Here is an 11466-nt window from a genome sequence, read left to right as displayed (position 1 = left end):
ACAATGTCGACCCAGGGGACTTTTTCAACCTGAAAAAAGAAAACAAGGACCAGGGGTCACAAATGGAGATTAGATAAAGGGGCATTCAGAACAGAAAATAGGAGGCACTCTTTTACACAGAGAATTGTGAGGGTCTGGAACCAACTCCCCAGTCATGTTGTTGAAGCTGACACCCTGGGATCCTTCAAGAAGCTGCTTGATGAGATTCTGGGATCAATAAGCTACTAACAACCAAACGAGCAAGATGGGCTAAATGGCCTCCTCTCGTTTGTAAACTTTCTTATGCTCTTAACACCTCCCTCTCATACTGTACTTTAAAGAAAACTTCTTTAACAGCTTGGCAATATAGAAGAAAAAACTGAAACTCCTAACATGTTCATACAAAAGGCAGATGTAATATAGCCATGCCCAATTACCTCTAGTACAGCAAGTAAAACTTCCTCAAAGCCCTAATAGGCATGTATTGAAACCTTTCCTAAGAGTAAAACACAGCAGAAATCTATTAAGCACTAATAATAAATTGGAAAAAAAACAATGAAGAAAGAACTTTACCAAACTCCCCCACAACACACCCACAATCCCTAGCGAGAGAGGAAGGGAGAGGAGATCTATATATGAGAGAGGGACAGTGGGATTAGTAAAGATTAAGACCAGTAATCTTCAATGTTCACCCAGGAGAAAGGACAACAGAAAGAGGGAAAGATACTGATTGCAAAGCGAATAAGCTTTTTATCAAAGCAAATAAGTGTTGTCACAGAGCTGAAGCACAGAGAGAGTAAAGCAGGAAGAAGAGAGGAGCAGCACAGTCAAGGGGCTGGTACAAAGTGTGAGCATAGATGCTGCAAAAGAAACATTCCTGAGTAAAGAAGGAGGAAGAAGCTGCGGACCGGATATCTTTCAGTAAGTAGATTCAGTCATTACAATATTAACCTCATCTCCTCTTCAACTCAAAAGTTTAGTTGAAATGAATAAACTTACAAAATGTATGTAGTTTCGTTTGTAATGTATGTTCTGTAATTAAAGTTTGTGGGGGAAAACCATTTAGTTCTGGGCTTTTCATGCTCAAATATTCTTCAAAATATAACTGAATATTAAAAAATGTTCATTTTGAATAAGCTGGAAAAATTGTTTTCATACATGGTCATATATGGTCATGATTTTTTAATTTTATATTTTTAAAAAATTTAAAACAGTTTGTGTGAACTCTATGGAGTTCAAGAAGTTGCCTTGCCAAAACTTAAAAAAAAACATATATGAACAAACCCAGCCCTTAAACACACAGCAGCAAACCCAGCCCTTAAACAGACAGCACCAAACCCAGCCCTTAAACACACAGAAGCAAACCCAGCCCTTAAACAGACAGCACCAAACCCAGTCCTTAAACACAAAGCACCAAACCCAGCCCTTAAACAGACAGCACCAAACCCAGTCCTTAAACACAAAGCACCAAACCCAGCCCTTAAACACACAGAAGCAAACCCAGCCCTTAAACAGACAGCACCAAACCCAGCCCTTAAACACACAGCAGCAAACCCAGCCCTTAAACAGACAGCACCAAACCCAGCCCTTAAACACACAGAAGCAAACCCAGCCCTTAAACAGACAGCACCAAACCCAGTCCTTAAACACAAAGCACCAAACCCAGCCCTTAAACACACAGAAGCAAACCCAGCCCTTAAACAGACAGCACCAAACCCAGCCCTTAAACACACAGCAGCAAACCCAGCCCTTAAACACACAGCACCAAACCCAGCCCTTAAACACACAGCAGCAAACCCAGCCCTTAAACACACAACAGCAAACCCAGCCCTTAACACACAGCACCAAACCCAGCCCTTAAACACACAGCAGCAAACCCAGCCCTTAAACACACAGCAGCAAACACACAGCACCAAACCCAGCCCTTAAACACACAGCCCCAAACCCAGCCCTTAAACACACAGCACCAAGGTCATAAATGATATTTTACGCCCCTGGTTTCAAGCTATGTTTTAAATAGAGTTAGTGATTGCCTGCCCTGCTGTGTTTAAATAACAGGAGTCCAGGTTAGAACTATTTAGCCTAATGAAGAGCAAGTTTATAATATAAATATTCAATAGCTAATTATAACTGAGTGATACACTAGACCTTACAGAATTGCTGCTTGAATTTGTCCACAGACACCGGTTGGACTAACAGCATAACAGGAGGTTTCCAGGACTGTCATGCTCAACTCTTGTGCAGCGCTGTGCTGCTTTAATCACCCATAATACACTGCAGCAGGAAGGAGCAGACATCTCCCAGTCCGTCCTCTACACCACCTTAATGGGGCTGCTACTGGTTGCTGACAAGGAGGTATGGGATGTATGAAATGTATCTGCATGTCTGTGGACTTGTCTGGCCTGGATACATCTAACAGCTCTCAAATACATTTGAAAAATAAAAATGTTTAATATCCCGATAATGTTAAAAAAACAGGAAAAGACAACAATTTGCTATAACACTAAATGGAGATAAAGCACAGATTCCATAAAATAATTGTATCTGTTAGCACAATTATCACTGGTTCTCTTATGGTTGGGCTGTAGGTCTTAATTTGTCTTTTTTAATGTTATCTACAGCTATGGCCAAAAGTTTTGCATCACCCTATAGTATTAACAAACTTTACTTCATAAAGTTGAATGAAACCTGCTGAACAATGCTATGTTAACATATTGAATTACATACTGCCACTTTGTAGTTTTCCATATACTTAATCGAACATGAAAGACTGTACTACTGATAGTACAGTAGTACTGACTGGCTTCTGATAGACTTTTGCAATATCATGTTGTAGTTTCTTTGATTACATGATGTTAAATAAATGTTAAAAAAAAAAAAAAAAAAAAATCTCAATCCTAAAATTCGAGGTAATGCAAAACTTTTGCCTCCAGCGTTACAAGATTCAAACTGCTTCCTGGTACCCTGTAACGTCTCATTGGCTATAGCTTCATTCTCATGGTCCTAGTCTTACTCATGCTGCTGTTACAGGTAAAAACCAGAGCACACACAAACAGAGCGTCCTCATAATCGTGTAATAATCGTACAGGACCAGAAAGGTTACAAATATATGTAAAATTGAGATTATATAAGATTATAGCAAATGCAATCTGAAATATCTATAGAAGGGTAGGAGTGTATGAGAAGTGTGGTCAAGATTGGTGCAATGAATTTCTGAAGTTCACCATGCAGAGTGTGACAGACAGACCAGACACGCGGACTGACACAATCAGTGCATAACTGCCCCCATTCTTTGAATGAGGATCCTACAACTGTATTTCTGCAGGGATGCAGTGTATGCATTCCAAATGTTGTTGCAACATTTGGAGAGTGTTGCTTGAGAAACTTTCTCAAGATGAGCCCCCGTGTAATATAACCCATTATTCCAAGTCTTCCTTGCAAAATAGATGTTAATCTTAATTGGACCAGGCTAAAGATGTAATAATAATAATATCTAAATGTATGTTACCTCATACTTAAAAGCATTACAAGCCCCTGATACATTTAGGCCCAGATTTATTGCACACGTTTTACGACCGTAAAATGGGCGCTGAGGGTTCTGAATTCTTGGATGGGATTTATAAAACACATGCAATGGCATAAACGCGCAATTAATATGTGATTTGCGGGGGCAATGTCTCTGTGCACTTTAGCCCTTGATGCATATGTAATTCTAAATATTCTAAATATTCCGTCTAATTTATTAAAGCTGACGGTAATTGCGGACCACGTATTTGCTTGATTATTTTAAGAACTCCGAAAAGCAAGCTTTAATTTGCCGCAGTCAGACAGTAGGCTGGTGATGTGGGAGACTTGTCTGCATCGTTTTCAAGGACAAAGAAACATTTAACAACATTTTGCAAAGAGCTAATCTTTTAACCCTTCTGATCAAGTCAGTTTGTAAATTGCGGTTTATAATACCGTGTTGTTTTGCAAAGTCCAATTTTCAATACATGTTTCATAGCTTACATGACAAAAAAGAAAGCCTGCAAATAGAGAATATAGAATCCAGGTAAAAAAAGGTTCTTAGAATCACCTGAAAAGGTCTCCCTACAGTGGCAAAGCAAGGTTCTAATGAGAGCCTTTACTTCTAGAATGCAGGCATTATTATAAGAATGGTGGAGGAGATTAAGAAAAGATGGAACGATATTCCGAGGCACACTAAAGAAAAAGTCTCATATACATGTAATACAATGAGGGCTCATCCGCCACCATTATTTTAGTAATGCCTACAGAATTTATTTTTTGTAATATGGCATTCTGGTATTTAACAATACTGGTTCAGGCAGTATTGTTAAATTCAAGTTTGAAAGAAAACAAAAAAAAGGACAGCGGGACAGTTGACGGACAGTTTGCTAGAGCAAACACAGTACAGCTGGTTGTAGGCACATCTGAATTTAGCTATATTATAGATCATACAGATATACTTTAAAATCATACATAGAGTCAGAAATACAGACAGCTTTATGGAGTTACTGTTGTTGAACAAATTGCTGTACAATTGAAGGATTTTTTGTATTTAAGTAAATAAAACATATTGTTTCTGAAGTTTGAAAAGTCTATACGCCTGGAATTCTATATGAAATTCTATATGAAATAAGAACTAATATGCAAAGCACAGTAATTAAGACGCCACCACACATTCCATATTTTGCTCCCCATTTCTATAACAGAATCTCGATCCCTAACTCCATCGATTCTTCAGCCCCACCTTAGCAGTCTACAAGGGAAGACACATTCAGACAAAGAATCAGATACACAGGAGCAAAGCAAATATGTAACAATTTCAATTTCGGTATCTGCTGATGAGACAATGCAAAAACATCCATATGTGCAGTTTCTGCAGAAATGTTCATTCAAAAGACATCTGCCCAGTAGCTCCAAAGTGACTTTCCTCAACACTCACAGTATCCCCTCCAATTAATATTCCCAAATTGAAACATAAACTTCTGGATCATCCAGATAAAAAAAATTAAATTTTTCTACTCAGTTAACTTTTGGCTGCTGCTGATACACTCTCAGAGGCTTCATGCTGGAAACTTCTCAATTCATATCATGTTCCATTTCTGCTCCACCTACTTGATGATTTTCTCTTGATATCTCCACCCTCAGATCCACCAGCAGAAACGATCAAAATGTTTATTTTCAGAGGTTGGTGTCCCGCTTTCAGAAGAAAAAACAATCATCCCCCCTTCATTCACTGGAGTTTCTAGGAATTATACTGGACACAGAAAAGTTCAAAGCCAGCCTCCCCGTATCTAAACTCGATAATATTCTTTCCCTTATCCAGAACTTTCAGATCAATAAAACAATCAGAAAACCTGCACTGCTGGGTCATTTTAATTTTGCAATTCACATTATCCCTCAAGGTCGGACATTTATGTTTCAATTACTCGTGCTTTCATCTACAGCAGAAACCTTCAATATTTCATCAGAAGCCAGGAAAGACATTAAAATTCAGTCTGCTCTTATACAGCATTGGAACGGCCTGTCCATGTTGTATGAGATTTCATTTCAGCACCACGCGATCTGGCTTTATTTACAGATGCTTCATTTACGGGATTCTTTTAAACAATCAATGGTTTTCTAGTGCATGTAAAAATCCACAGCTCTTCACAAAATTTGCCCAATAGTCGCGGCAGCACATCTATGGGGTCATCTTTGGTCAAAGAAATCAATACTTTTCTTATGTGATAACAAATTTACAGTTCATATTATCAATAAAGGTTGTTCCAGTTCACCTCTTATCATGCAATTACTGCGGTGATTTAATATGGATTTCAGTATCAAATAATTTTCTAATCCAAGCGCGCCATCTACCAGGCATTTATAATGATGCAGCTGACGCACTTTCTCATTTACAGATTTCACGGTCTGGTCCCTACAGCTCTGCCAACTCCAGCAGTGACACCCCAGTTCAACCAGCTAATTTTCAACTGATCCCAGTTATCAGCAAACTTATCAATGCAGTGCAAGCATACATGGCTGCAGCACTTAGCCCTTCCAACAGATCTTATTCCACCGACTGGTCCACCTATTTGACTTTCTGCTCTCAAAGCAGGATTAATCCGACCTCATTCAACCAGGACTAGATTATGGCTTTTATAGTACACACAAAGGACTATTTACATCTTGCACCAGCTATAACCAACCACTTCAGCAGCAAGAGCAAAGATTAACCAGCATCTAATTAAAAATATGGGCCACTGGACCTCATCAGCAGTTGAATCATACATACATTCTTCCCCATCTGAGATCTTCTGTAAGTCAGTCTATTGCTAGTATGTCCGGAGTGGGGACGACCCTTCCGCCTGGGCCACCAAAGGATTTCCCCCTAAAGAAAGTTTTTTTTTTTTCCTTTCCTACTGACTGTGAAGACCCTCCACGTAGTTAGTAGGGAGCCAGTTTCTAATCTTCTTTATGTAAAAAAATGTTTTCTTTCATGTTCTTTCTTAAATATTTGCATTGGCGGTTCTCTTGTTTGTCTGCACATATAGGAGTCTTTAGCAGGGAGCCGGGGGTCCATTCTTTGGGGGGTTAGAGATCTCACTTTCTCCAACCCTTGGTTAAGCTCTGCTTCCTTTACCTCTACAGGAGGGTTCTCCACGAGTCAGAGGGGACCCCTGGCCAAACCCATTTTTTTAGCATCTCATGATCTATCACTACCCTCGCTATCTGAGGGGCTAAGCTTATTCTTGCTAAACCTCGCTGTACGAGCTCTCCCTTCATAACACAGGGCTCTCTTCTCATTTCAGGTTCTCTGGGGGTGCATCTCCATCTCAGCTTTGCAAGTCTATAATTCACCTCATTGAGGGCGGCTCTCCGAGCCAGAGTTCCCCCTTTCATTCCTTCCTTTCAGGTTCTCAAGCCTCTGTTTATGTGGAGGCAATCTCCCCTGTGTGTCCATGTTTTATGTGCAGGGGATCCGCCCTATATGTTAATGTTTTACTTGCAGGGGATCTCCCCTGTGTGTCCATGTTTTATGTGAAGGGGGTCTCCCCTGTGTGTCCATGTTTTATGTGCAGGGGGTCTCCCCTGTGTGTCCATGTTTTATGTGAAGGGGATCTCCCCTGTGTGTCCATGTTTTATGTGAAGGGGGTCTCCCCTGTGTGTCCATGTTTTATGTGAAGGGGGTCTCCCCTGTGTGTCCATGTTTTATGTGAAGGGGGTCTCCCCTGTGTGTCCATGTTTTATGTGAAGGGGATCTCCCCTGTGTGTCCATGTTTTATGTGAAGGGGATCTCCCCTGTGTGTTAATGTTTTACTTGCGGGGGATCTCCCCTGTGTGTTAATGTTTTACTTGCGGGGGATCTCCCCTGTGTGTCCATGTTTTATGTGAAGGGGATCTCCCCTGTGTGTTAATGTTTTACTTGCGGGGGATCTCCCCTGTGTGTCCATGTTTTATGTGAAGGGGATCTCCCCTGTGTGTTAATGTTTTACTTGCGGGGGATCTCCCCTGTGTGTCCATGTTTTATGTGAAGGGGATCTCCCCTGTGTGTTAATGTTTTACTTGCGGGGGATCTCCCCTGTGTGTCCATGTTTTATGTGAAGGGGATCTCCCCTGTGTGTCCATGTTTTATGTGCAGGCGATCTCCCCTGTGTGTTCATGTTTTATGTGAAGGGGATCTCCACTGTATGTTCATGTTTTATGTGAAGGGGATCTCCACTGTGTGTTCATGTTTTATGTGAAGGGGATCTCCCCTGTGTGTTCATGTTTTATGTGAAGGGGATCTCCACTGTGTGTTCATGTTTTATGTGAAGGGGATCTCCCCTGTGTGTTCATGTTTTATGTGAAGGGGATCTCCACTGTGTGTTCATGTTTTATGTGAAGGGGATCTCCACTGTGTGTTCATGTTTTATGTGAAGGGCATCTCCCCTGTGTGTTCATGTTTTATGTGAAGGGGATCTCCACTGTGTGTTCATGTTTTATGTGAAGGGGATCTCCACTGTGTGTTCATGTTTTATGTGAAGGGCATCTCCCCTGTGTGTTCATGTTTTATGTGAAGGGGATCTCCCCTGTGTGTTCATGTTTTATGTGAAGGGGATCTCCACTGTGTGTTCATGTTTTATGTGAAGGGGATCTCCACTGTGTGTTCATGTTTTATGTGAAGGGCATCTCCCCTGTGTGTTCATGTTTTATGTGAAGGGGATCTCCACTGTGTGTTCATGTTTTATGTGAAGGGGATCTCCACTGTGTGTTCATGTTTTATGTGAAGGGCATCTCCCCTGTGTGTTCATGTTTTATGTGAAGGGGATCTCCCCTGTGTGTTCATGTTTTATGTGAAGGGGATCTCCCCTGTGTGTTCATGTTTTATGTGAAGGGGATCTCCACTGTGTGTTCATGTTTTATGTGAAGGGGATCTCCACTGTGTGTTCATGTTTTATGTGAAGGGCATCTCCCCTGTGTGTTCATGTTTTATGTGAAGGGGATCTCCACTGTGTGTTCATGTTTTATGTGAAGGGGATCTCCACTGTGTGTTCATGTTTTATGTGAAGGGGATCTCCCCTGTGTGTTCATGTTTTATGTGAAGGGGATCTCCCCTGTGTGTTCATGTTTTATGTGAAGGGGATCTCCACTGTGTGTTCATGTTTTATGTGCAAGGGACGTCCTCTGTGTGTCTAGTCCCGCAAATGTCAGGAACACCCTTCTATATGTTCAGCCTTAGCAAACGACGGCCCTCTCTTATGTTTCAATCTTTGCTAACTCTAGGAGGTAGCCTGGCTCCCACCCGTCAACTGAACGGTAATGTTTTTCAGATTTATCTGTTATGTAAATGTTGAATCGCCAAGTTTAAAAAAAATAATAATAATATTTCAGTTACATGTATTCTTTCACAGATTTGTTAGAAATGTTAGCTAAATCAGGGCCTTATAATGAGTGTGTGTACATTGTGTAACACGAAAACACACACACACACACATACAGACAGACACATGGACACACACAGAGATTTGTATCCTTGCTCATTTTCTTGTGTGTCAGGTCGTCTCCGCACTAATGAGATGAGTCAGATTGACCTCTAAAATAGCTGTGCTGCAGTGCTTTAATGGGATTCGAGGATCAATGGTCTAAAACGGGAGAGAGAGACAGAGAGGGGGGAAGAAGGAGAGGGAGAGAGAGGGAAAGGGAAAGTGAGAGAGAGGGTGGAGAGGGAGAAAATGGGCTTTAGGCTGCAGTTCTCTATTATTCAACAGATGAAACTACAAAAATCTAGAAATAAATCAAATTTTATTTTGACTTTAACCCTTAGCGGTCCATTTATTCAGTGCGCCTCAGGCACGTCAGGTCCAATTTATTTTCACATGCGCAGTTTATTTTAGACGTACTGTTTAAAAGTAATTTTATTCACAGTAAAAACGGGTTTATAAGGCACTGCATATCAACAGGACACTCAGTACTGCATCTCCAGCCCCGCCCCACCCCTTGTTCGCTGTATTTTTCACATACCTCTTCATAGTCTTGCATACTGATAAATTATCTCCTGATCACTCGTTTTATCACCAAACTCCTCAATAATGAGATCCAAGTCATTATTTTATTACTATAACATCTCAAAAAGCTCTGTAAATGTCTGTGATATTCTTTGAGTGCTGGATGCGGAAACAGCTATCTGTTTGTTTATGGCCGTGTTGTCTCTGTGGTGCCGGGGCTATGTGTATCCGCCCCCTTTTTTTCGGCTTCTCTCGTCTCCTATCGGTCTCGCTCGGCCATTGAATGGTTTCTCTGCTTTTTCCGGAGGAAAAACGACTAGAGACCTGTGTTTTACGTGTTTTTGATGATGTCAGACAGGGTACGACACTGGACCGGAAAGGGAAAATTGTAATGTCGGATCTGGTACGACATAGGACTGCAAAGGGATAAATTTGAAATCACATTGCCATTCAATGGCATCATCAGCGTTGGTGAAGGAGGGAGCACAGACCCAAGCATGGGATGTAGTGACACATTTGAATGATGGTGCTCTTATCAGCTTAAAATTGACCATTTTTGTAATTTGATACTTTTAAAAGTTGCTTTAAAGGTAGTGGTGTGTCAAAAGATGAAAATAATCAATCCGCCCCTCTACCAGCAATGGTATCTGGGGGTATATGGCAGGATTGCAGCCTTTAAATAATAATAATAATAATAATAATAATAATAACAACAATTGTAAATCTCAAAGTGCTCTCCGGTGTGGTGCTCGTTGTGCTGTGCAGTGATTCAAGTGCTTTGGGTGGTTGTGCTGGCTCTCTGGCGACAGCTCCCTGGCTCTTAGTAGTCTGCAACACACAACAAAACAAAAGCAAACGGCTTGTTATCACATTCATCGTAAGGGGCTGTACTCACATAGCTGCATCCCCTTTGTACTGCCAGACTCCTCCCTGTGATCAGCCCGGCGCCACCATCTATCCAATCGCTGCCTGCCCCGCAGCTGATCACAATGGACTTGTTTAGCAAACTCGCAGCTACACGCTTTACCACCAACCTTACACAGCACCCTTTCTGGTCGGGAGGGAGATTTCAGATTCCATCTCTCTCTGTCACACGGTGCCATAATTCAAATGTAATCCTAGGGTTGTCAGCAGGGTTCATAGAAGCTGATTTGAAAAAATATACTAAATAACTGAGCATGTTGAAAAAGATATTGTTGCTATAACATGCAGTGCATAAGACAGTAATGTATTACTGTAAACATGATATGGTGTTCTGTAACCCAGCTAGGATGGGTTCCCAAAATATTGAAAATGTATTTATGTATCCATTTTCTTTTCTGTTTTTCATGCTAGTTATGGTATGATGAACAGTACTAGTATGTTGTGTTGATGTTTCATGGAGGTTACAGAGCATACATTTTCAGACCAATTAATTTAAATTCCTTTTTTTTGTCTCCACAGAAGGAAGTTAATTTAACTCTTGGAAGTGGACGAATCGGACTTTGCAATGTGGGAAACACGGTACATCTGTCGCCATGCACAGAGACACCAACAAGGATTAACTACACTAGTGGCACTGATTTGATCAACTAATTGCCAGCTGGGATAAACCATACCGGTCTTTCTTTGATTAGGAACCGCCTTTCATTTTAACAACTTATTTTAGGGGTGACCTGTCATAACCACAGATAGGGGGTTGGCACCACACGGCTATTCCTCTAATGCTGCGGCATATCCGGGGATATTTAAAAAAATGATTTGAAAGTTCTGTGAATATAATCAGCAAGGGAGATTATTTAAGCTTAATTAATAACACAGTAGTTATGTGATAATCACTTCTTATGAACTAAACATATTTTCAAAGTGTGTACTGCAATCTTACGTAACGTTTTTGAAAACAGATTAAAAAATGTTTAATGTTGCAAAACTGAAAAACATCCATAATTATTAAACACATGAATATGCTAAATTTCAATATACTAAAAGATACTTTTATTGACCAGAAGTCTGGAAGACATTGAATCATTTGTCACTG

At 40.7% G+C, this 11466-nt stretch overlaps 1 protein-coding gene across 6 annotated transcripts in view; it reads left to right on the top strand.

Moving 5' to 3' along the window:
• The first annotated feature begins 639 nt into the window (after window positions 1–639).
• The window catches only part of usp21 (ubiquitin specific peptidase 21), a 29830-nt gene continuing 19003 nt past the window's right edge, over window positions 640–11466 (top strand). For 2 of the 6 annotated variants that reach the window (XM_059017189.1, XM_059017188.1), the window contains exons 1-3: window positions 640–900; window positions 2160–2334; window positions 10893–10952. In XM_059017189.1, coding sequence (XP_058873172.1) covers window positions 2305–2334; window positions 10893–10952 — 90 coding nt within the window. In that variant the 5' untranslated portion in view covers window positions 640–900; window positions 2160–2304. The other 4 variants (XM_059017191.1, XM_059017192.1, XM_059017187.1 and 1 more) reach the window with 4 other exon arrangements.

Source organism: Acipenser ruthenus, chromosome 55, assembly GCF_902713425.1.
Source record: "Acipenser ruthenus chromosome 55, fAciRut3.2 maternal haplotype, whole genome shotgun sequence".
Lineage (NCBI taxonomy): Eukaryota > Metazoa > Chordata > Actinopteri > Acipenseriformes > Acipenseridae > Acipenser > Acipenser ruthenus.
This window is presented reverse-complemented; position numbering and strand designations above follow the sequence as displayed.